We start from the raw sequence: 26845 nt of genomic DNA, 5'->3' as shown, positions 1-26845 counted from the left end.
CAGCGTAGCGAGCGTTACCAATGCAATCGCAATCTTATATTGAGCTTCTGGGAAGTGCGTATCCTTATCGAGTCTTACGCCATACTTGTGAGCCATGCTTGAAGATAAGAAATCGAGCGGCGTCCGTACGAAGGTCGATATCGGCGAGTATCAAAGGGAGGGAGGATTCGACCTTGCGTCGACTTGGCTGATATTCACCGCCAAGGAGGAGAAACCAACCGACGCTTAATCGCAGATTCGTCCCAGTGGCGCTCTACCGGACAGGTAAGCAAGTGACGACAACAAGACGTTTACTTGCCTATCACGGAGCTCGCTTTTTCGATGTTCACATTGAGAAAAACATTCCGAACGCACTCCGAACGTTCTTGTTGCGTTCTTCCTTCCCGAACGTATCTTGTTATGTATTGAAATAACAACGATCGCATGACACGTAATATGGAGATCGGTGCGTCCCTGCACAGTATTATGACCTTCCTTCAAGAGACGAAAATAGGCCTCAGCCAACTCGTGTCGGCCTCTCCCGTCACTTGCGGGAGATATTTTCGTCAAGGCCCACCGATAACGAGAACCGGGAAAGGCTGGTGAGCTGCTGAGTTGTAACTGTTAGCAGTTTCTTTTGCGGGAAAACACGCCTACCATTTCGTCGAGAGCCCTATCACCCGAGAAAATGACGCTAGGAGAATACGTGAAGAGGACTTCTTCAAAGGCTTGAATGAAGCTCGCGGAAATATGCAGTAAACAATATGACTTTACGTCCATTCCATGCCATCAAACGCTACTCCGTCATGAGAAAATATGCAGGGTAGCATACCGGATACAAACTTCTGGTTAACCTCCCTGCCTTCCTCTGCTCTTTCTCTCTCTCTCTTCTATGCGGCGTGCAGTTCTTTTAAATATCGGAACACTAGTCGGCACTGAGCCGTGTCCCCAACTGGGAGACAGAAATAAGTGCCTTAATCTTCCTCCAACAATCACTGTATAACACTAGTTGCTGCTGTGAACATCTCGTGCCGAGCTCTCTCTCTCTCTCTGCAACTCCCCCACCTCCGACTTTATCTAATTTGTGTATATAGTAGTAATTCTTGTTACAACTGTTGTTATGTTTGCAATAGTGGTATGTTTACTGGGATTGCGCTTCAGTGCAATCCTACTTGTGCACTCGGGAATCTTCATGCCTCTATAACCTTTCAATGCGCATATCTGTAATTCAACTTTATGGATTTTCTTTTAAGCGACCTGTTTGGGGAATTAAACACAGACATAAACAAAAAAACTAAAGCCGCTATTTTTTATGATAACTTAAGTTACGATCAGCAACAGTCACTACACAGTGTATGTCTTCAGAACGCGCCATCTGTTGGGAATATCTGTAGAGAGAAATGCTCTTTGCAAAATACTGATTGAGATAATGCACAATATAGCGTTATTGCTTCGTACATTCAGCTGAAGTTACACTATGTTATGGTTCATTGACTTACGGCTATGGCTCGAAGCGGTGCGGGCGGCAATGTCGTGGGGGCTCTAATTCCCGTAATTGGATATCTTGGCCAGTGCATGCCTTCCTAAACAATAGGGTTTACATTTATAACGTAAAATCCGCTTAACACGCGTCTAGTAAAGTTTGGGACATGCACGGCAACAGAACTAATGAGACATTTCTCGGCAAAACATAGCACACAGTTCTTTATGTTGGACAAGAACGCGAGGAATAGACCACATTACGCGTTTCTATCAGCTTATTTCAATGCACTATTCGCACAGCTTATAAAAACTGGGAAGTTAAACCCCAGATATTATTATTACAGCTTATAGAAAGCACACACAACTTCTAATGCCCATACCTGGCAACTTCCGAGCGTAACATCGTTACAATGTGGCGAGCATTAAAGAGATACGAGCACGGCGCAGTTGTACGTCTTTCGCGTGCAAATGACCAGATGACTGTGTTCCTCGCTTTGTATTTTGCAATGGGCAAGTCGGCCACACACAAGATCAAGAACCCAAGAAACAAAAATGGTGTGCGCAGTGAACAGTACTCACTCACATTACTCGAGCATTACTCGCATTACTCGAACATTACTCGCGTTTCTTTTATCGAGATAAGGTGGTATATGATCGTAAGAAATTTCATAACTGCGTGGTCAAATATATAGTTCCATATTTGTTTTGCGTTTTTGCTCGTTTTAACGGTTGCAGCGCTCACGAAGCAGGCGTTTCGTGACCGCTCAGAAGTTTCATTGAACCCTCGAGCTTTGAGTCCTCTGAGTATAGATTATTAACCTGGAAAACAATGCAAACGGTCAGCGAAGTTGCTAGGTGTTTCACTTTGCGCCTGTCTGTGTCTGCGAGTGCACATAATGACAACGGCGATTGCCAAACAAGGGAAACCCCACAAAAGGTTACCTATCACGATCCGATAAGTGCCGAAAGAACACCAAGAAAACAAAAACGCTGCATAACCACAGTCAACATGTTGGAATGAATGGGCTTTGACTGGTGCTGTTTCTGCACACCCTCTGACCCTGCGAATCGGAACCTACGTGGGCTGTTTTTTTCCAACTGCGTCGCGGACACTGGGCACGGGGAGGAGCGGGGGGATTTAACGGGTGGGGAGTCGAAGCGATATTTTTGGTGACGGGGAGCAGGAACGTGCTTATCGACGAATCCTCCGAGGGAGCGCTGCTGACGACCAGAGAGAGCTAGCTATATATGAGCCGGATTATGTTGCATTCTGCTATACCCACCGAAAAAATATCCGTGGATCGAGCCAACGTGAGTGCTAGACATCAAAGAGGTAAGCTTTTCTTTTCACTCCGTCGGATATTGCTACTGTTCTAACTTTTTGGTGTTCGTAAACATCAGAACAGTCCCATCTCTTAACGACGTTGCTGACATATTACAAGACTATACATGCTTTATATGCATTTCGACATACTTAACAATGAATTTCTAGCGGGTCTATAGGAAAGGCGACCGCTTCACCGATGGCCAAAGCTCCAGATCCATTTCACAGACCTTCGACTCCTTCTATAGCATTCAGTGATGTAATTAATGATGCAGTGATTCTATAGGCATGTTTAGCTTCACAGTCTTGTAAATGAGCTGTTTCTATGTAATATGCTGCTGTATATACAATACGTAATACTCTATAGAGCAACACATTACGCGGTACATAGTAGTTAATATGTAAAGAATACCTGATATCTAATATGATACCTAAGCCCATTTCCATGCATACGATAACGGCAATACACTTGACTAGACTGTAGCTGGAAGTCTTGAAAAAAAGAAAGCTTTGTGAAAAAGGCAACTTTCATTTACCCGTCTGTAGTACGAAGCTAGAGAAAAAAATGCATGCGAACTTTTCAGAAAGAGTCTCGAAATCGAACAAAATTTTGCCTTGGTACGAGGATCAAACTTCATTCCGGGGTGGTCGCTCTACGATCGAACAAAACCAGAAGGCTATAGCAGGTCGTCAGGCGATGGAAATTAATTGAAAACTAGAAGAACCTCGAGATACACCGCAATTGAACAGAATGAGCTGTTCTTTTCCGGGGACTCAAAACGTGAGCTTCACCTGAGCGATGATTCCAACATCAGAACTAACGAGGAGGCGAGCAGATGACCATGTCTGGACAAATTCACAGACATCTCAGTCTGGTTATTGACGTCTTTATGTGGTTAGAGTTAATTTGTAATTCTTAGAAGGTACTTACGAAATCACGTAAGAAAATTTCTGCAGCGTGTACGTTTACTGTACAGTCGTCAACAAGCTTAACTCGAACGCTCTGCAGAGCGTTCGGGACTGGTTTGACTGATGCCAGCCGCGAAGCGCTGGCTGCTGTTGCGGAGATAATACCTCGGTATGCTTGGATAGCATGTTGGCATTCAGTGGCAACATCACGGCAACAGAACACAAAGCTACGCGGTGTTTCAGGACACACTCTGGAGCTCTCGAGTTAAGCTTGCTGGCGACTGTACATGCAACCTAAGTACGTCCACTTGATCAAGTTTGGGTCTTTGCGTTGGGCAAGCGAGGAGCGCAAACGCTGATATGTCCTCATTATGTCTTCACGTAATAATAATTTGGAAGGTCTTTCTCCGCGACTAACCATGTTAACAGACAGGTTACTCCGATGCTACAGATCTGCACACAACAAGGACCTCAAGTATCGACGGCCAGATCAAAAGAAAATTGATACTGCAGTTTTACTTGCCAAAACCACAACATGATTATGAAGCATGCCGTAGCGGAGGACTCCTGATTAATTTTGATCATCGGTTTTTTTTTTGACGTGGTTCTGAACATAAGCACAAGGTTGTTTCTGCACTTCGTTCCCGTGAAGTCCGGTGGTCCTCAAGGAGCACAAGACAGCTTTCGTGGCCTTGCGCATATGCGAGACCGTAGGCCAAGGTCCCAGGATCTTCTTTTCTGTCAGTGGTCTTAAATCGAGGTGACGGAGCTTGGCTTCCATACTACGTCGTTGAGCCTGGTATGATGGGAAGTGGCATAGAATGCGTTCAAGCGTCTCTTCGCAGGCGCAAATGTTGCATGCCGCACTGCTGGCCATTCCAATGAGACACGAATCATCATCATCATCATCATCATCATCATCATCATTATCATCAGCATCATCAGCCTGTCTACGCCCACTGCAGGGCAAAGGCCACTCCCATGTTCCGCCAATCAATGCGGTCCTGTGCTTTCTGCTGCCACATTATACCTACAAACTTCTTAATCTCATCTACCCACCTAATTTTCTGTCTCGCCCTCATGCGTTTGCCATCTCTTGGAATACAGCCAGTTACCCTTAATGACCACCGGTTATCCTGCCGACGTGCTACACGCCCGGTCCATATCCATTTCTTCTTCTTGATTTCAACTATCATATCCTTAACCCCCGTTTGTTCCCTGACCCACTCTACTCTCTTCCTGTCTCTTAAGGTTACACCTATAATTTTCCTATCCACCGCTCGCTGCGTCGTCCTCAATTTAAGTTGAACCCTCTTTGTAAGTCTCCAGGTTTCTGCTCCGTAGGTAAGTACCGGTAAGATGCAGCTGTTATATACCTTCCTCTTGAGGGATAGTGGTAGACTACCATTCATGATTTGATAATGCTTGCCGAATGAGCCCCATCCCATCCTTAGTCTTCTATAGTTATTTCACTCTCATGGTTCGGCTCCGCCGTTACTACCTGTCCTAAGTAGACGTACTCCTTTACAACTTCCAGTGTCTCGCCACCTATCGCAAAGCGCTGTTCTCTGCCAAGATTGTTCCACATTACTTTAGTTTTATGCATATTAATTTTCAGACCTACTCTTCTACTTTCCGTATTTAGTCCAGTAATCATGAGCTGTAATTCGTCTCTCGCGTTACTCATCAATGCAATGTCATCAGCCAATCGCAGGTTACTGACACGAATACGCATTCGTAAATGCCACACCCAACCACATGCGACACAGCAAAGTTGCATCGCGTCGTGAGAGGCCGGATAGCAAACGAAGTTGCAAATTTGGGTCAATCGAATACAGGCGCGCGTTGGAAAAACCCTGCGTATTCCACTGTAGACGCGTGATATTAACAGCGCGAGTTCGTGTTGTGTAGTTTTAAGCTAACTGTTCATCCATTTCTTTCTTCTCTACCCTTTCCTTTCTATTATTTCCCTTTCCCCCACCCCAAGTGCAGGGTAGCCAACAGAGCCAAAGCTTGGTTAACCTCCCTGCCTTTCCTCTTCGCATCTCTCTCTTTCTTCGTTCCCGGGGAAATACGGCCGCCGAGGCGGGTAATCGAACCCGCGTCCTCAAGTTTTGAAGCGCAACGCCTTAGCTGATTAGCTACCACGGCGGGTTGACGGCCAGATAAAGAGAATGCTATTCAGAAATGTTTGGTTAGGCACCAGCTACTACAATAAAGACCCACAAGGTGCATCGTAAATGAGTGACAGGCACTGGCGTGATCACATTTCGTCCTCAAAACATGCGGCCTTAGACAAGTGGATTTCAACAAGTAGCCCTCTAGCACAGTAGAGGCATATTCTTTGGGTACAGTGAAGTGTCAAGAGAGACAAAAAAAAATCACAAGAAAAAGGTAGGGAGGTTATGCGGGCTGAGCCCCGGTTGGCTACTCTGCACTGGGATGAAGACTGATTAGAACTGAGAGATGAGGAGGAAGAGAGAAGTCCGCACTTTGCGCGGACGCACGAACATGAAGCAGTGTCCAAGGTACAGTTTATTACAGGCGGTAATACAGGCCAGCACATCTCAAGAAGCTCAGCAAGGCTTTCGTAGCACAGTACACTGCAAATGCGCCAGACTATGGTCACAATCAAAGATCCACAAAAGGCCTGTCATCCAACTGACACGATGCTGCTCGAAGGGAATGCCCCTTATGTTTGTATACGGTACAGTAACAAAGGACGTGTTTTATAATTTCTTTTTTCACGCATCATGAACCTTGCGTTTGGCCCTGTCCTCCATCCTAACAAGGAATGAGCAAGAGTTCGCCAAAGCAGCACCTAGTCAGATGATATCAATTTCAAGACAATAGCCTGCCCTTGCATACTAACACTGCGGTCGCTCCGAGAGAGGTGATTTCTCGAAGCGGAAATTTCACCGCAAAATAAGTCTTCTTGCCCTGTTGCGAATGTTAAAGTCCTGGCATATCCCAATTCAAGTTTATTTTTCTGACGCATCAGAAGAGCCTGTCAAGAACGACAGCCATGCTTGTTATACCTGAGGAGTTTTGTGACGTGCGTAGTAACTGCGAGTATATTCTTCGGCAACTGCTGAAGCACTCTTTGGCAAAGTGGTCGCTGCTATATGCTGTAAATCTTTGTGACTAACGGAGAAAAACTTGAGACTGACGCACCGATACCGGTTGAACGTGAACGCCCCGCGCACCCTCCATGAATGAATGAACATGCGATGTCTCATAAATGACGCCATACTGTCGCGCGACCACAGGCGTTTCCTTTCGGTCTTGAGTGCGTTCTTATCGCTTCTGTGCCTTCTACGTCGTGCTATCGTGGTTGGTATCTCTGCGTGCGCATTCATGTTGGCAGGTTCTTCAGTGTAAGAGAAGGATAGAATAACCACGAATACGTCAACATTAATCGCCGCTTCCAAGGTACACAATACCGCATCACATCAATAACACCACCTGCGCTTGTACGGAGCGGCTTTCACTCGATTTAAGCACGCTTGCAGCCGATGAGACGGGGTCTTATTTGAAGAGCTGCCAGTTACGCCTAGCGGTGTGACGGAGAGGAAACGTAAGAAACAAACACATACGCTTAATGCTTATATATAGGGCGTCCCAACTATCACGCAGCTCGATTTAAAAAAAAAAAAAAAGAGGAACGGTGTTACGTAAAGCGAACCTACTTTCTATTGTTCCTAGTACACTGGAGCGACCACTACTATTTTTTTTCGCTTATGAGGTTTAAATAATTAAGCATAATTATATTTGTAACTCTACAGGCACTCAACTAATTATCAAAATGTCAATGAGGCACATGTAGGCATGTTCAATTGACAACTGTGCGATTTTCAACAACGTACTAATTGCGTGCTCATTTTTTTCTTCCGGTTGATAAAGCAAGCCCGCGAAATCTGAAAAGCCCGACCTGTAACCTTGCCAAAGTGCTAAACGCTGTCTCTGGCAACGGAAAACAGCTAGGCAAAGCGGTTGCTTGCGTTAAGCTTATTTGAGGGCGCTGCTTTCTTTTAGTCACGCGTTATTTTTCATATTTCGCACTCTTTGTCTGGCAACAGAAAAAAATGAACACGGAATTGTACGTTATTGAAGATAGCGCAGTTAGATGTAATTTGAACATACCTACATATGCCTCACTGACATTTTGAGGATTACGTGAGTACTTGTCGAGTTATAAATATAATTATGACTTATTAATTAAACATAATCAACGAAAACATGGCTGATCCCTCCGTCATAGGAATCGGTATAACACGAAAGTGAAACGTGTCTTCACAGAAGTAGTGCTTACTGTGTAGTGATATATGAGAGCTTGTACAATGTCTATTCGTGTTTGGCAGCTACAGCACCGTTTTCACGTGGATGCACCCATGTTGACGGCATGTCTCTATCGCGACGACTAACACCCATGATCATGATTAAACCGTTGTGGTAGCTGACGGTGTGAACATATATGTGGACACAGCGAATCGTGAATCCCGCGTAAGGATGATATCAACAAGCTCATAATCAACACTGGTACCCGGTATGCACTTCTTCAAAGCGTCGTCAATTAAGGAGAGAAACGGCACGGTGTGCGCTTTCTAGTAATGGGTAGCCGACGCCTGTGCTCATGCATACTAACACACACTGCGCTTCAGCAACACGGGAGGTAGAGGTTCGTAGCCTGAGCCGCAAACGCGTGCGTCCCGCTGGCCTCTGTCTTGCAGACGCTGCTCTCGCTCCACCAAGGCACGACATTCGCCCGTCGAAATCGCGTCCTTTCTGCAACGCATATTGCAGCCGTTTTGTTAGTCGGTGCTCTCGCAATTGAAGCAGTCGGCGGCGGAGAAATCCCGTTGGTGCACGTGGAAGCTGCGCTACTCTGATCAGCCGACGCACGCTAACACGAAGCCAAAGGCAAAGAACGTAACTGCGTCAAGGGTGCCTCGGCGACGGCAGCGCGGCCAGTCTACCTCTCTGGTATCGAGACGCTTTAACCATGACCTCCGATATCGCGTGCAATCTCGGAGCAAGCGCTAGTAAGTGTCGATCATGAAGCATTACTTCTTTTCACATCTCACAGACGGCAGCACCGCCCCGCTCCGCCCGCCGCGAAAGAGAATGTGTGAAAGATATAAGGCGCGTTCGCGCCGAGCCTAGCATCTCCCGAGTTAGCTTAGTCGGTAGCGCGTCGGGCGCTTGCTGTCGCGGCCGCAACGTCGTGGGTTCGATTCCCAGCGGGGTATCTCTTTCTTGGTTTTTTTTTTCTTTCTCACTCGTTGGCGTCCATTTTATCAACGTCATATCCGTGACGGATGTACTTGGTGGACCCCGGCATAAAACACTTTCGTGTTAAAAATTTGTGACGGCTACTGCAGTCTACTGGGAACTATATGTGCTAGGTTTGCTTCGCGTAACGCCATTCCTCTTTTTTAAAATCATGCTGCGTGATAGTTGGGACGCCCGGTATATCAAGGCACAATGCAGTCACGCCAGGTGATACGCTAACCACTCCAGGAGACGGGTATCCTACCTTCGCATATCTCTGGCGCGTACATTCTCTACAAAGTAGCCCGGTACATTACAAAGAAGACATGGCTTGCTGTCTTATGCAGTACCGCTGGTTCCTCTGTCCCTATAGTTATGTTCTCATAAGGCTTTGGCTTCTTCAGGTTTTTGTTTTGTAAAAATAACCATAACGGGCTGTTGCGTAATGCAAATTGTTGCATGGTGTTCACCCTGCCTCCATTACCAGATGCCGACTAAAAATTTTTGCAGAGGATCCTTAAGCACATTCTTTTTGATATGCGTTTCTTACGAAGGGCGCAGACTATTCCTGTGCGCTTTCCTTCTGCCATTCGAATTGGGGCTTCCCTTTATGCTGTGCAGATGACCCTCTCCTATGCCGCGGCTGCAGATGATAGCTGCGGCCTTTGTTCGCGCCGGCGGCAGTTCTAGTAGGAGAGGCCACGTGCTTTCCGGACGAGGCTTTTGCGGACGCCAGTTGGGAGCAAACCTAGCCAAGGAACGCTTTAACGTTGCACAAGGCAACTGTAGCGCCCCAGGACTCAATTTTCACTACTCTACGAGCCATACGTTTTACGAGTCAAATGCACAAACGACGCCACCTTGCCACGACCTAACCTTTTAATATATAACGTTTAGTGCAGCAAATGTAATGTTATGTAAGAAAAGCACAAGTTCAATGGAAGATGAAAACCTGGAGAGATTAAAATTCTTGAACACGGGGTGTCACTGTGGCCGACGTTTCGACAAGCGGACTTGTCTTCTTCAGCCTTTGCAGCTTTTGCACTCCGTGCACTCCGTGTTCAAGAAGTTATGTAAGAAAACCACTTAGGAAGCCGCCAGGAAATCACAGCGAAGTGAGTTGAAAAGGTCCCTAAAAAGCATCGGATATCAGTACCTTTAGTCACAGCTCACGTATCTGCACCGAGGCCTACAGCATTCCTACTCAAAAAATGAATGCGCACATACTGCAAACTATCATCCCTACGCTTTATTCTCTGCTGGACTACTCAAACTGTACATGGCGGCTGCAAAAGTTAACATCCCTAGGAAACACATTCTCATATATACCAGTACACATCTGTTCCCCGTGCATCCCATTTTTACGCGTAAGATGCTTTGTAAAAAGTAAGTGCAGACTTGTGTAGTTCTTAGGATGGCTGTTGTCGCATCAACACAGCTGAAGTAGAGGAAACAGATGCTCGCCACTTAATATGGACTTGTCCAGCAGTACACTGCGGTTTCATCGACAATCTTGCACAGGTACACTAAAAAACGCAAGCGTATTAAGCACATTCACATTGATATAAGATTAAGAAAAAGCTTTCACTACTAACCAGCATTTCTTCCCCCGTCCACGTGCTCCCTGTTTTTGTGTTCCTGTAAGTAGGCCAGAAAAAAACGGAGTACCCCCTGCTCGGGCCTTTATCGTTTCTCTGACAAACAAGCGATCGCTACTGTAGCCCGTTGCGATCGCTGTATACATCGTTCCAAACGGAGGAAGGCACTCCTGGATCCACATAAGCGCCACGTTACAGAATGCACATACAGACGGAAACCCTCCCTCGCGGCAAGCCAACAACGTGAAAGCAAGCAAGTAAACAAACGAAGCCCTTGTCATCGAGATAACTGGCAGGTACACACAGCGTTTCCTTCCGTACAAACAAGACCAAAAGGTCGCAGAAAGAAAGAGACACGATCGACGACAGGTCAACACGGAAAGCCTCATCCAGGAACCAAAGTTTCGACGCAAGAACTCGGTTTCGTAAAGACGTATACGTTTGTCTTCGCAAGGTACTGTTTCAGAGCTTTTGCGTGTTGTCCACTAAACAAGCGGTGAAGATATACGGCTATAACATCAGCCTTGAGGCCATTTTCCAGCTGTTTTATGCGTAACCCTTACTCTCCGATTCCTCACCAAAACCGTCATTGCTTGCAAGAGACGATGGCATACACTGATCTCTGTGCTACGAGAAATTCGAAGTCGCGAGATTCGTTCATCAACGTCCGTGCTATATTGTTCCTACTGGATTTGAACGTAGATACATGCCCGCGAAAGCTCGGCAAGCTTCCCAAACATTTGTTTAGAAAAAAAAAAAGATTCTCGTCAGAAAAGTCATTACGTTGCTATTCCTGCAGTCCCCATGGCTTTGCCCTCGAGATTTTCCGAGATCTACGATCCAGAAATTCAGGCACTTTTGTGCCGAAGAATATACGTCGACGAATGGAAATTCGCGAAAGTTTCAAACTGTAACGATTGCGTGTTCAATAGCAAAATAATCCTATCGTCTTTAGTAAACAGAGATTCGAATGCTGTGTGCAGGTGCACCATGGCTCGAGCAGTGCTCTTCGTTCTCACGGTTTTCGTCGCCGTCCTGGCCGTGCAGGCAGGTACGTAGTGTGACTGTCGCGTTTAAAACGAAACAGAGCAAGATAATTAACCTACCAACGCGTCGTGACAGTTGTAGATGAGTGTAGAGTTAACCCGAATATAAGCAGAAGTAACACTTGGCAGAGCAATGACTCATACTTAACCTTCATTGTTCTTGAGCTCTTCGCCGCACGAGCTAACGGGTACGAATGTGGTTCCGTCCCTGAGTGGTGTTCCTCTCGACTCCGTTAGATTGCGGGATGCGCAGGGCAAGGACAACGAAAACTGAACTACACTGAGAGGCGGTGCCCTGATCCTTTAGGATCGACATAATCAATCACTATACATGATCAAGAAAGCAGGTACCATCAAACAACACTCTTATATAAATTAAAGATAAAGAGGGGGAGACTGGCCGGTCGCGCTGTTCTGAAAGCCCCAACCGGTCCTGTGCACTCTCCTTCTTTGGCTTTAACCTCCTTTCCTGTCCTTATCGCAGGGTAGCGAACTATATATTCCGATCTGGTTAACGTTATTGTATTTCCTTTTCTTCTCCTTCTCTCGATTTTGATAGCAGCAAATCCAGTTTAACTCGTACAGGACGCACAAAAACGATTAGTGATTGCGTGGTGAGGTGTCAAGCCCGTTTAGCTTTGAAAATGTACATTTCTTCTATAATGTCATTCAATGTGTTCTCATGCGGACAGATCAATCATCATTATAACAACTACCGTCCTAGCGCAAGCAGTTGAGCCCCGTACACGCTTTGACGAGGTTGTGGGTTCGACCACCACTTGTACTTTACTATTATCTTTCTAAAGCGAAGCTTTCTTTGCCTCTTCACCCATTTCTTCTGCGCTGGCCGCTGACTGGCATGTCCGATTACACTGTACCAAACACTTTGCAAACTGCGACCCGGAAACAGTGTAAACAGCGGTGTTCAGGGGCGACAGGAAAATGCAAGCATGGTGCGGACGTGAGCGCTAGCACCATTCTCATGGTCACCATGTGATTGCCATTATCGCCTTCGCGTCACTGTGATCGTTCCTTTGACATTTCGTCGTCATCTTTCAACCGTCCACACTCTGTAGTCACAGCGCTGTAGCTACATCGCCGTCATCGTATACACCTCCATGACGTAGCTGTCATCCGTCGTCGACGCTGCATCATCGTCACATGTGCTCGTCGTCATGCTATCATTGTCGTTTCAGCGTCTCATCGCGATAGCAATTACATGGACGCTCCAGGCACATTTTTGCCGTGGCCGTCATGTTCCGTATATATTCTAAATCCATAACATCGGCCCACGCGTCGTGTGTTCGATGTGCGAGTGAAAGCACGCGAGAGCTGCCGACGAACGCTGCTTAAGCAGAGATGAAACGAGCCGGCCCTCTCAGTCACGCGAAAGATGCATAGGGATAGGAGCCAGAGGGGGGTTTCTCGGGTCCGACAGGAAATGTACACTTTTACCGACCAGGCGTGGTCGCCCGCGGTCGAGCGCGTCTTATCCCGTATATTTCGAGAGGATCAGCAGAAGGCTCATAGCGTTGTACGTGTCGTGCTCACATCGCAAAGTTTGCGTTGAATTCCTAGACAGCACGAAGGTCTTTTCGCTCGCTGCAGCGGCCGCGTTTCCTAAAGGAGTGAGCTGCTAGCCTTACTTCACTGTGGTCGTCGTCATTATCATCATCATCAGCCTTACTGCGCCCACTGCAGTGCAAAGGCCTCTCCCACGTACCGCCAATCAACCCGGTCATGTGCTTACTGCGGTCACGTTACACCCGCAAACTTAATCTCATCTGCCCACCTAATTATCTGTCTCCATCTCGCACATTTGCCTTCTCTTGGAATCCAGTCTATTTATTACTCTTAATGACCGCCCTACTTCGTATAACATTGCCATTTGCTGCAATCGCACTCATCGCTTCGCCATTTCGGCCAAACTGTGACATTTTTTGAATACCGACCCTAATTCGGTCTGCTGCAGCCGTGCTGAAGGACGGTCCGCGCACCGCCAAGTCCTCGGCCGACGCACGGGTGGCAGAGGCGGCACGCCGCGAGCGCCTGGTGGACGAGATTCGTCGGCAGCAGGAGCTGCTCGAGCTGTCGGCCGACCACCTGGGCGACGACACCGAGGAGCACCGTTTCCGCAGGCTCCTCGAGAAGTTCGTGTACGCGCTCAACGTACGGACCATCGTCGGCGCCATGCGCGATACGGTACGCGCGCCGTTTGTACCATGCATGCCTCTCAGTGCGCGCTCATGATGACGAAAAGGACCACAGTCATCACCCGACACCTGGAGTAGCAAGCCAGGCAACACAGCAGGCTACATTAAAGATTGCTATCTATCTATCTATCTATCTATCTATCTATCTATCTATCTATCTATCTATCTATCTATCTATCTATCTATCTATCTATCTATCTATCTATCTATCTATCTATCTATCTATCTATCTATCTATCTATCTATCTATCTATCTATCTATCTATCTATCTATCTATCTATCTATCTATCTATCTATCTATCTATCTATCTATCTTTGTCGTGGCTAAAAGGTCTGTGTCGTTCACCTTATTTTATTTAAGGATTTACATCTATCTATCTATCTATCTATCTATCTATCTATCTATCTATCTATCTATCTATCTATCTATCTATCTATCTATCTATCTATCTATCTATCTATCTATCTATCTATCTATCTATCTATCTATCTATCTATCTATCTATCTATCTATCTATCTATCTATCTATCTATCTATCTATCTATCTATCTATCTTTGTCGTGGCTAAAAGGTCTGTGTCGTTCACCTTATTTTATTTAAGGATTTACATCAAGTGATTTTCGCACCCTACCTGGCAAGCACCCACACTTATGCGTTCAATTCCTCATTACAAAGCCTTGAGCACGATCGAGTTCTAGACCTCAGCAACGAGTGCCGTTTGTTGCCACTCGAATCTAGTTCTTTCACCTTGCGTTATTATCCAGAGATTAATCACTACGCTATTCCGAGCTGCTTTTTAATGACGCTTATATTAAAGATGAAAACCATTCAACAATACCTGTGCAGTCTTACACTCCATTTAATCCCTTATAGCATCGGAGAGGAAAGGTTTTTTAGGAAAAAAAGAAACATCGATACCAAAGGAAACAGTAAATGGTTGTGAGTGTCAACCTGAGATCCTACATGCGAATACATAACCTACCAGTGCAAACAGCATCAGGCGGGCGCCGTCTCGCCGCTGAGTAAACACAGACTCGTAAATTGGTCGTGGGAGGCACGACTCTCCAAACTAGACTTTGGAAGCCAATTGGCGACCCTTGACCAGGCCTGGCGAGCCGCAATCAAGGGCTGACAGTTGCCAAGTGCTGCAATCAAGGGGTGACAGTCGCCTGGCGTGTCCTTTATGTACAAGTCCACGAAAATGTCATATTCAATGAACGACAGCCTGCCCTTCGGGCAATCATTAGTACAACCAGTAGATTGCAGCAGCTTGGCCAAATTCCGTAATGTCTCTGTGTGCTAACGTAATACGCATTGTGACTCATGGCCGTAAGTGCAAGCGCAGTCATCGCACACCTTCGGTAGCTTGCCTACGAAATTCGTCAATGTGCGTGAGTGAAAGGGAAGCGCAAATGCACTTGGCGAAGATGTATACTTGTAGTTAACCTGTGTTTGTTTCTTTCTGTTCGCCTTACAGATCACCGGAGAAATCACGCCTGCCCACATAATCGCGAAAACTAACGAAGTTCTCGGAGAGGCATCATCGGTAAGCAGTCCTTTCTACATCGATCATAGAGTTGTTTCAGGAACAGAGTAGCGCGAACACAAAAACACTCACTCAGAAGCAGAGAGCTCGTCCAACGTCTGGAATGGTCCGTGACACAGTTGTAGCTTCAAAGCCCAATTTCAGCGTGCTGCAGAATCCAGGCTCTTGTAAATAATAGCGCTGAATAAAAGTGCGGGAACACGCAAGTAGACGGAAAGTACGAAAATGAGGTTATTGTTTTAGTGCCCAGTTTTAAATGCGAAGCATTTCTTAGCGAACCTCTGGCACTTTGAGCGTTTCTATCTACGTATCTATCTATTTATCTATCTATCTATCTAGCCGCCTACGTCGGGGTGCTGTCGTGATCGCCTCCTTAACTTGGTGTAGACCAAAATTAGCATGGGAGGGTAAGACGACTTGAGGAATATGACTGTGTGGTCATGACATGAATAACGTGAAAATCCTGTCGCGTGCGTCGTCAAACCCTTTCCTCCAGACACGTGTGGCACATACCCGTTTACCACCGGCCGCGGTGTACGGGTATGCGCCACAGGTGATTGACAGTTTATATCTACCCAGGAACAGCGAGAACAGATATTAGTAATTTAAATGCGAGAGCGTTAAGAAAAACCGACATCGGCAGCGTTGACCCGACGAATGGAAAGAATAAAAATCAGGATCCAAGCAGGAATCGAACCCAAGCATTCTGCGTGGCAATCAGGTATTCTACCACAAAGCCACGCCAGGTCTACAAACTGGTTTGGAAAAACAGCCTATGCAGGCGTAATGTCGGTGCAACGTCAATTGTGGTTGTGGTGCTGGGTATATAATTATACAAGAAAGCAATAAACATTACATATGTACTCCTACGACACAGGCGTCATATCAGATTAACGTCTGTGGTTCCAGTGTTGACTCCGCATTTATAGCAGTCTAATAAGCATTGCATTTGTATTACTATGATTCAGCAAGCTATATTGAAGCATTGCACGACCCCGGAGGAATACACTAACAAAAGTTACATATGATATTCACATCATCGCAGCGTAAAGTGCACTTTTTCCGCCAGAACGACGCAGTGTCCTCTTCATTTCTTACGAGGTTGGGTGATGGCCTCATGCTGACCGAGGATGACAGATTGATTGACAGCCGCTTTGTAGACTAGGCTGCGTAGGTCACATACGCCCAGGTAGTCTACGATTACGGCAAGCGCCATCCACTGATGTTGTTCTACGTAGCCCTATCCAGGCCTACAAGCCTCAACGGTCTAAACCTCACCAACGCGATAGGTGACTTCAGATTCCGACATGTCGCCGGCTCTATATACAGACAATTTGTCGACGAAATGACCGAGGCATCCACGATTTCTAACAGCTGTACAATACCTCATACTTCACTACACATGGACCCCTCGCCACCGCGATCGCGACCGGATCCGATAACAAGTCATGACCAGCGTCTAGTGCTCAGTAATCACGGTGATGATGACCTTGTTCAAGAACTGTTAGGAACCAGTTCCACACATGCACACGGGTTCGTGAAACGTGCGTGCTTTCTCCACGATAACGGACAAGTATAAGCACTATATATCAGCTTACCGCTTCTGGTGTTGGTAATACCCACGTTGCCGTTGGCAGCGTTACCCAACTTTAAACAACTGGTCATATAACACATATGCGGCTCTTCAGCATATATATGTACGTATAAAATTTATACCAATCTTTAGCATCATTTCGTAACGTTTCGCTCAGTAAAAAAAATACGCCACAGTCACCTTCCCGCCGCCTGCTTCGCATATTATCGACTTCCACGGTACGTGGGATCTGCCGAATTTTTTCATTCCGATTCTCGATTTGCAACGGAGATTTCTTCAGATGGTTCCGGTTTTCGTTTTCTTTTTTCGCTGTGCCAGATATTCCTTGCCATTACTATTTCGACAAGACTCACTGAACAAGAAAGGAATAATACGGTTCATCTTCTTTTGATGTACACATACGATCGTGAATGAAGGAACATGGGAACGTCTATAGAATCCGAGTGCTCCTATATGCCTCGCCCAGTCAGAATTAAGCCGTGACGCCATGTATTATTCACAGCGGCGTGCAGAATAACTTGCAGGGTATCAAACCGTACCTGAGTCTGGTTAACCTCCCTTCATTTCCTTGATTATCTCTCTCTATCTAGACTATAATGGATACCAGCAAGAACGTTTCAGACATCGACCACTGACACTTTTGAACGCTGAATGCGCTGACACCAGGGGGCGTAGCCAGAAATTCTTTTCGGGGGGGGGGGGGGGGGGCGGTAACCATACTTCATGTATGTTCGTGCGTGCGTTTGTATGTGTGCGTGTATATATGCGCAAGCAAAATTGAAATATTTCGGGGGGAGGTTTGAACCCCCCACTCCCTTTTATATACTTGCCACTACTATTTCATATACTTGTCAGACAAGTATATAAAATTTCACAACTCTATTAAAGTTATGAATGGCCTACATCAAATAGATAACCTTTAAGTGGTGCACATTAGTCGTGATGCACTACGGGCACCACTTGCTATATATGACACATGAAAGTCTAAAATTTTCAGTTCGGTTGAATGTCACTATCAGTAGCGTAGCCAGAATTTTTTTTCGGAGTTGGGGGGGGGGGGAGATCAATTATACATTATGTACGTTCGTGCCGGTATTTGTATGTGTGCGTGTATATATACGCATGCAAAACTGAAGAATTTCGGGGGAGCTTGAACCCTCCCCCTCCTGGCTACGTCAGTGGTCAATACTACGGTCGCATGGTAAACTGTTTTCAGTTCAATGCCTACCACGGCATGCTTCTGTTGTTTCTTTTATTTATGTCAGTTTTCTTTATGTACTGTACTTCCTCATGTATTCATTGAAAGTGTTCGAGCTATGGCTATCGGGACGTTTACACGTTTACACATGCACAGTTGATTAATGTGATATATAAACCACGCAGCTCGAAGCGCATACCACATGTTTAATACGACGTGCATTTCGACTCTGTGAACTTAACCTGCCTGGTAATAACGAAAACGTGTTAGCTTCATTTCTGTTTGACTCACGCGGAAATAGCTTTCTTTTTCTGTCTTTTCTGGTTGCTGTCGCAATGAAAAAATTATGTTCTTTGCCCTTTTCTAGCTCGCCATTGGGATTGTCCAGTTTCTCAAGAACATGGGGCCACTGACCTTCAAAATTTTCATGCACAGAATTCTGACTGGTGAAGAAGCTTAATGGGAAACATACCGATTGTGTTCAACGGCAACTTCCAGACTGACGAGAAGACGACCGTGTGTAAATAAATGCACTGAGCTAGGTGTTGTAGGCGTAGAAATGACGCACACAAATACATGCAAGTAGATGACATAGTTGCCTACTCTGGACAGAGAAAAGAGAGCGCCGGGATAGCGATAGAAAAGAAATTAAAGCCAGTTCCACGCATGTGAAACCTGCGTATACAGCGGAGCTAGCAAGCAAGCGCCACCATCTGGCGAACGTAGATTGAGTTCTTTCATCATATTTTCGTCTTCTTCTTTCATATTTTTTTATCTCTTTCTATGTTGCCCTCTCTCCTCCTTTCCCTCCTCCAAGCCCTAACATCACTTCTCCTCACCCTAACTTATCGTTCCCGCCCCTTGCTTGTACATGGTCATGCTATGGTTCACCCTTTCACCTCCTTCTTTCCCTCCTCCCCGCCCTTACATCAGTCCTCCTCATCCTCTCTTCCATTTCCCATTCCCTTGCCTAACTGTACTATGCAAGGCTATGCCATACTTTCTCCTCTCCCCTCCTCCTTGTCTTCCCCTCACTTCCCTTCCCCAGCCCCCTGCGATGCTATACTATGCGTGGCTATTCGCCGCGAGATCGGGCTACAGGTGGCAGCACCGTCGCCGCGCTAGTGTGGATAGGCGGTTGTCGGCGCGTATACAAAAACGTGCACAACAGCGCTTCGTTGTGAGCGATGTGACCCGATTTCCGGCAATCAAAATGCGTTGACTGCAGCTTTGTGGTAATATGTGCGCTCTTGATTCCCGAATTAATGCACGAAGCGCGCCGAACGTGACAATTACTTGTGAGAGAAGCGCATTCTGCCAACGAATGGGTTGCTCGCCTTCGGCAACAGTCGGCGTTTTCGCAATGGGTGACGTTTTCTTGTTGTTTTATTTATGCATGTTTAGCTTGTGTTCCACCTACTACGCACTGCTGTATCGCGCGACTGAATTAACTATTTACTTCTTGTTCATTTGGATGCTCCTCAACAAAAAGAAAGCCCGTATTCCTGCACGATGAGTTGAAATAGCACTTTGTGCACTTCGTGCTCGAATATTCATTCGCATTTCTTATTCAGTTCTCCATGAAATGTAGGACAGTTTATAGGTTTACTGAGGAAAGCTACGTGGCTGACAGCGCTTTAGCGCTACGGAGACGTTTAACACGCACACGCTTGTTTTTGTTCCAGTAACAGTACACAAAGGTAACTGTACAGCACGGAAACTTCTTCGATTGATTACTTACACGACAGTAATGGAACAAAGATCCGGTTATTTCACGGGAGCGAAGTACGCTTTTCCATACGACTAATGACCGCTGCCTTCTGTCAATCTAAACAACGCAACACAAACGCTCAGGATAATGTAAAGAGAAAAAGATGTGGCTTCGCGTGAAATTACTACGACATAAATGTAAACTACGCCGTTTGGAATAATTTTGACCATCAGCGCTCTTTAACGCGCACCTTAATCTAAGTACACGGGTGCTTTTGTATAAATTTCGCCACAAGTTAACATTGCGCAAGGCAACTTAGTTTTGCGATTTCCGTGGCATTTCATGTTCTCCTCTTTTTAGGGGACAATTCAAGTACCGAAGTGTCAGACGTGACTTAACAGAAGTATTTCTCTCTAGTGAGACCAGGACCGTACACAACTAAAGCTCGTCGCGTAATTGTATAAACAACACCAAACCACAACGCTCAAGTACATGCGAGCCTTTTTTACCACCGCGCCGCTAAAAGGCTATATTCACATGAGATTTAATACTTCTCATCTTTAGGGCAACGCCAAGTGCACTTTGCAATGCGCTTGAACCACCGAGCGGCACCTACACTGATATGACTCTCGTGAACGGAGGGTACGACGACCACACACAGCACTCTCGACAAATGCACTCTCTGATCTTATTACAGTACATATACAGCCGATCAAGGCCAGGTGCTTCTTTACATCGTGTTAGGCATACGTACGAGCGGTTAAAGTTGTACTAACGCAACGGAACAAACCGCCTTTTGAGGATCTGCATGACGTACGTGCACATGCAAACACAACGGGGCTAGCAGACGACGCACGGAGCAATCCACACTAGGCGCGGTTCAGCCAGAAGCCGCTAGGCGGCGACTCCGCTCGATCTCGCGGCCAATACTATGCTAGGAGCTTCTTGGCGCATACCCACTGCCTGTGGCGCATAAACTATACTATACAAGGCTATGCCATGATGCATTACCATCTCCCCCTCCTCATTTCCATCCTCATCACCCACACTTCTTTTTCAAACAGATTTCAAAGTGTATTTTTCGTATTTTGACTACATCGGCTCAACGAAATTTCCTGAAACTTGGTATGTCAAGTCTCTGGCCCCCTCAGAGGACAGTCTGCTTCATTTTTGCCGATTAGGAACTACGTAGGCCCTAGTAGACGATGTCAAAATCTACGACGTCATGGCGATTGGTGCAGGGATTTCAACGTAGTGTCCCCACCCGCATTTTCTTTTCGCGCGTTTTGCGCGCTTACCAAGCGTCTTCTCGCGGTAAACGTGGCGATTTTGGTATTGTGAAAAAGTAATCTACTAGTACGAAAAAAAAAATCGTTTTCCTCTTTAGTGTCTCTTTGAGATTGTGCTAACACAACGGACAAACCGCCCTTTGAGGACGTGCATAACGAACGCGCGCATGCAAACACACCGGGGCTAGCATGCAGGCCGCGCAGGGACCCATACAAACTAGGCGCGATTTAGTCGGTTGCCGCCAGGCGGCGACTCCGCTCGATCTCGCGGCCAATACTGCGGCCAGTGACCGGCTCGTAGATCTAAGGAATATGAGCAGCGCAAATACAGCGCCACGAGCAGTGCTGCTCTGGAAGCACAAGCATAAACTCTCTTGTTCTGAAAGCGGACGATTGTTGAGCGTATTCAGTAATGTGTCCATATGTCGCCTCTCTGAGCTACAAAAAACCAGCGGATATGTCCAGTTGGGTAAGTCGGTGCAGGTGCGCATTTACTAGCTGAACGCGAAAAAAACTGAAGTATTAAGGAAAGACGACAAAACAAGAGCGCTGTGCTTTATAAATAGGCAAAAAAAAAGGCATACGCCAACCAACAGACAAGGCGCCGACATCCTCAAAGCGCGAACCAAGATACAGACCAGCAGACATCAATACTACAGATAAAGATACTACACGCGTCCAAGAAATTTGTTTATTTGCACTATTTCTCCATTACACTGCATCGGGAAGAAGCGCTGCAGATAAGCAGTGCGAGTGTCTCACTGCACCTACAAGTTCCTCATAGACAGCCATTCCGATGAGGAAGGCACGTTTGTGGTATCTATAGTCGGATGCAACTTAGTCAGGAGATACCCCGAACCCGACGACCAAAGCGCGGCAGCCGATCGCCTGCGCGACTAGAGAAGTAGTCCCGTTCATTCACTCGGCAATATTCTCCGAAGGCGGGGTCACCGGCCGTCCTGCTCATGACGTCAATCTCGAGTGCGCGCCCATTGGTGCAGGCTAGCGTGCATCCGCCTTTGAGGAGAAAATACCGTGGTCTTCTAAAGTGGTAACCGACTATAAGTGCGTCGCAGAGCCACGTAGTGTGCGGCATAGCCCGTTCGCATCCTGCAATGGCCATCGCTTACGAAGGTACTACAGTTATAACTCGATCTGTCGAAACCCGATTTTACGAAGTTCCCGATATAACGAAAAAATTTCCATTCCCCGTCAGGCACCCATAGGATTCAATGTTGTGATCAATTCGAATTAACGAAACTAACTGAGAGCACACTCTGAATTGCCCTTGCAAACTGCAGTTTAGAAAGAAAAAAAAATGTTTGCACCTGATCTGATCATATGAAACGACGGGCCGACTGAGTTATTTGATGATGTTGTAAAACTTTTGCTAATTTCGACGGCGAGCTTTCCACAATATTCGCTTGTAAAATGAACAAACGGAAACTGGCAAATGAACGAAACTGGCAAATGAACAAGGCCACGCGCACACACGTGTACACGATGGCTAGAGTTTAGCGTTGACCGGCTTGAACCTACGAGCAATGTAATGAGGGCAACAATGCACTTTGTATAACATGCACATAAATACGCAGAAAAAAAAGAAAAAGAAAGAAAAAAAAAGAAAGATCTCGAGAAATTAAAATATACGTCACAAATGTAGGCAAGCTGTGAGAAACTGGACGATGGATGCGGAAATAAAGTGCAAAATGAAAGCCTACATACTGCAAAAAAGATATATGAATATTTTAGCAAGACAATGAAGTGCGTGAGAGGACACCATGGAACACCATGAAATATCAGCAATAGTAAGAGGGTAATATGTTAAAACGGTAAAATATCGAAATATTAACACAGAAACAGTGACAATAGTCAAATGCAAAAATGTCATGGCTAAGCATCCGGCAAAGCAAGCTTCCTGCATGTGCAACTTCCAATTGTGTCATTCAACTAAAGAGTTCATGGCAGGCTGTGGGGCAGCTTAAACAGGAAACAGCAGATCGGGATCAATGGCGCAGGTAATTATAACCCTTAGAATTTCCATCAAAGTGATTGATTTGCATAATCGACTGGCATTCTTTTTCAGATTAATGGTTAGTGCTATAAATAGCGTGAAGAGTGTGAGAATATTTTTCAAAAGGAATGATTTATTACTATGTCATATAATTAACCCTGAAGAATATACAATGAGAAAAATACTGAAAATATGTTCACACGTTGAAGAAAAGCCCTTTCGCATTCTTCTGACCGAAAACCAGCAGAGTACTTCGCATTGTCTCACCGTTATTTTTCTATCTGGCCATATGCGACGACAGCTTTCTGCGTTGAAAATGAACGCTGTTTTGTACATAGACGCATGTCGGAAGGAACATCACGACTATAATAATAATACTTGTTAAGGTTTACGTCCGAAAAATACGATGTGATTATGAGGGACGCCTTAGTGGAGGGCTCCGGGAATTCCTACCATCTGGGGTGCTTTAACGTGCACCTACATCTAAGTACACGGACCTCCAGCATTCCGCCTCCATCTAAATGCGGCCGTCATGGCCGGGATTCGATCCCGCGACCATCGGGTCAGCAGTCAAGCACCATAACCACTAGACAACCGCGACGGATGTTTGTGTGACGAGGCCTATACAGGGTGAGATTCTGTAGATGGTCCGGCCTCGTCGGTCGGATCAGGGCGCGGACAGTTAATGTAGGTGACATTCAAACCAAGCCGCTTATTCCTCTTTTTCTTCTCGAGGCTAGCGAGGATATTGGTGATGTCCGTGACTAGCTTCGCGAACGAAGGTCTCTTTTTATGGTCGTCCTGCCAGCACCTGAGCATAATGGCGTACCTGGGTAAAAACAAAAATAACAGCACATTTACAGATAAGCACGACGACAATTTCCGAACAAAATGCCTCGATTCAAAATGTCATACACAAAACTGACTGAGTGTCGCTAGAGTAGGGTACCGTTTCACTTATAGAGTGCCTCGATTCCAGCGCCGCATTCCGGGGCGGTACCAGCCCCAAACGCGCCGCCATATTTGTTGTGGCTCAGCTGAGCCAGCTCTGTAAGCAGTGTTACTCCTCACGACAGAAATTAGACGTCGAAATACTTATTCAATCGGTATCTCGCAGCGCATTCTCTTCACACATTGGCCGTTATGTTGTGGACCGTTGGAAAACGTAATTTCACAGCATCGAAGTGCCTACCATCGAGGCACCTGGCAGCGGTGGCGGTGGTATCGAGGTACCAACCTAATCCCAATTAAACAGCGCAATAGGCGGAAAGCAAGAAGTCTCCATTTTTTGTGCTTTATATCAGTTGTCTAATTGTCAAACTATGCATTGAAAGGCAAGTGAAGGCGTTTACATCTCGTCAGGGCAGAAGCTTGGCTGTTTCATCCGACGTCCTTGCTTGAGAAAGTCTACGATGTCCCAGTTGTCCACTTCAGGATACGGCGTCACACCTCGAGTTATCAGCTCCCATAAGAGCACGCCGTATGACCACTGCGCAACAGAAAGACCGCAGGGCATGTCTGTAAATTTGTCAAGTATTGATTTCGGCGTACGTTGCACCTTTACGATACTCCGCACTTACTACGTCAGTCTTGTGATTGTAGATTCCCTTCTCCAAGCTTTCTGGCGCCATCCACTTGACAGGCAGCTTAGTCTTCTTGTTATCCCCGCTGTAGTAGTCCTTCTCGTAAACGTCGCGAGAGAGGCCGAAGTCGGCGACACGGACAATAAAATCTTCACTCAGCCTGTAATCAAGACATCAATCAAAAGCTAGTGACTTTCACCATTGCAGGTAAAGCGTGATAATTAAAGCTGAACTCAATTACTCAGGCTTTAGTCGTGTCCCCCAAGGCAGTCTTGTATTGAATTTGTCTTGAATATACCATACCAAACCAATTTAAACTCGGGTGTTGTACAGAGTAAAAGTTCGAAGAACAAACAAGCAGGAAAACGAGATGGGTAGAAAAACGATTCCTTTGCCTCTACGACGTTAGTGCTTGCTGGTTTTCTTTTCTTTGCAGCCTAGGTCAAATTACCATTGTGTTCTCACGCGGCGCCGTCAAATATTCGTACTCACATGCAGTTCCGAGCCGCGAGGTCCCTATGCACGAACTTTGTGTCGGCCAGGTACTTCATGCCTTGGGCCACGTGGACTCCGAATGTTATCAGTTGCTTTACTGTTGGCGTCTAGAATTGCAAAAACAAATGCAAGGGCTCCAGGTATGTTCCATGTATAATTCGTCACTGTAAGCTGCACGTCATCACAAGAAATCTCTACAAGCAACGATTATGCATACAATCGAACACTCATTGCATCGCTGTGTGTCTGAAGCTATGAAAGCTTGGATGCTTGCGAGACGGTGTATACTAACAAACCCACAAGAATGTTTCGCGTCAGAAAGCATGGTCTCAGGTATTCTGACTGAGCGAAACACAAGATTGAAGAAACACACAAGAATGAAGAACGCAGGCACAAGAAGTGTCCCCCTTGGAACTGGCGCTCCGTTCAGTCACGCTACTTAAGGTCATGATCAGTGTCATCCAATTAGCCCAATTTGCGTTCTACTGAGATGTCACAAACACTACTCAATTCCATCCATTATAAGTCATTCCACCGGAACGGGAACGTTGGGAAACGTCAGGGTTTGTTGTAGTCAGGAAATTGTATGAAATCATATCCTATAAAAGCAGCTGCGAGGAATCCCGTCGTTTTGACGGGCATGCATTTCCGCACGGGGGTTAACAAACATTGCAACAGCCTTACATTTCTCTCGTCCCGTATGTAGGACAGCAGGTCGCCGTATTTCATGTAGGGTATGATGACCATGAGACCATCAGCCTTGTCGATGCTCAGCCCAATGAGCGGTAGAACATTCACATGGTGAAAGTCTTTCATGATGAGTGCTTCCTCCAAGAACGCCATGCAGTCAACCTCGCCACCGCGAGAACCTACAGCGCCGCGCCAGACAGTATTACGTTCAGCCGAAATGAAACGACTGTACTCTCTTCTTTCATTGATCCAGAAAAACATGAATCCATTATCGAAGGAACTTCTGTGAGCCGAAGTGGAAAATTATGGGCCATATTCGCACTTGCTTTCTCTACTCAACACGCTACCGGCGTTGTGAGAACTGCAACTGAATGGCGCTGCATAATTATGAAGCGGAAATGGAAGCTGAGTTAGCCAATCGCGATCTGTTTCGGAAAAAACTGTCAAGTTCTGTATTTGACAGTCAAGAAAAGAGTCAAATGACTGTGAAAAACACATACTCGGTAAAGGAATTTACACACTAAAACCTGTAAAGAGAAGCTAATGAGTATAAACAAAATGGTTAAATGTAATTAAACATTTACTCTTAAGCGAAAAACTGAGTCTAAGCCTGCCAGAATTAAGTTAACACGCATTTAGCAGAATTTTAATATGTTTCACTCAGTCTTTGCCAGCGAGAACCGAGGGCGATAAAATAAAATATCTACACAAGAATGACATGGATTCGCTATTGCAAAGTTAGCTGCACACGTTTGTCCTGCTTATAGGGTTACACCTCGAAATCATCATGTCAAAGTACTTCTACAGTTGAAGATGTTCATTAACTGGGTATGCATTGATGATACGCTTCTTCGTTTCCACAGGCAGATTATGCGCGCGCTGACTCGCATATCAATCAATA

At 46.0% G+C, this 26845-nt stretch overlaps 2 protein-coding genes across 2 annotated transcripts in view; one reads left to right on the top strand and one right to left on the bottom strand.

The window, feature by feature from the left end:
- The first annotated feature begins 205 nt into the window (after positions 1 to 205).
- On the top strand, positions 206 to 18776 carry LOC119398002 (uncharacterized). Its single transcript, XM_037665276.2, has 5 exons — positions 206 to 264; positions 11547 to 11614; positions 13582 to 13811; positions 15302 to 15370; positions 18530 to 18776. The coding sequence occupies exons 2-5, from the start codon at positions 11554 to 11556 to the stop codon at positions 18620 to 18622; spliced, it is 453 nt and encodes a 150-aa protein (XP_037521204.1). The 5' UTR covers positions 206 to 264; positions 11547 to 11553; the 3' UTR covers positions 18623 to 18776.
- Positions 18777 to 23532: 4756 nt separating this feature from the next.
- LOC119397461 (hepatocyte growth factor receptor) overlaps positions 23533 to 26845 on the bottom strand; it is a 37841-nt gene continuing 34528 nt past the window's right edge. Inside the window, exons 17-21 of the mRNA XM_049416576.1 lie at positions 25939 to 26123; positions 25252 to 25361; positions 24757 to 24919; positions 24529 to 24665; positions 23533 to 24005 (exon numbers count right to left, since the gene is read on the bottom strand). Of these exons, the coding sequence (XP_049272533.1) occupies positions 23798 to 24005; positions 24529 to 24665; positions 24757 to 24919; positions 25252 to 25361; positions 25939 to 26123 (803 nt within the window). The 3' untranslated portion in view covers positions 23533 to 23797. The remainder of the gene's footprint in view (positions 24006 to 24528; positions 24666 to 24756; positions 24920 to 25251; positions 25362 to 25938; positions 26124 to 26845) is intronic.

This window comes from Rhipicephalus sanguineus, chromosome 6, assembly GCF_013339695.2.
Source record: "Rhipicephalus sanguineus isolate Rsan-2018 chromosome 6, BIME_Rsan_1.4, whole genome shotgun sequence".
Classification (NCBI taxonomy): domain Eukaryota; kingdom Metazoa; phylum Arthropoda; class Arachnida; order Ixodida; family Ixodidae; genus Rhipicephalus; species Rhipicephalus sanguineus.
This window is presented reverse-complemented; position numbering and strand designations above follow the sequence as displayed.

What these genes read in the sequence shown, in the direction of transcription:
- LOC119398002 (XM_037665276.2), top strand. Translation starts at nt 11,554, where the DNA reads ATGGCTCGAGCAGTGCTCTTCGTTCTCACGGTTTTCGTCGCCGTCCTG. An exon ending in TCGGCGCCATGCGCGATACG is followed by an intron (nt 13,812 to 15,301) that starts GTACGCGCGCCG and finishes TTCGCCTTACAG; the next exon opens with ATCACCGGAGAAATCACGCC. An exon ending in TTCTCGGAGAGGCATCATCG is followed by an intron (nt 15,371 to 18,529) that starts GTAAGCAGTCCT and finishes GCCCTTTTCTAG; the next exon opens with CTCGCCATTGGGATTGTCCA.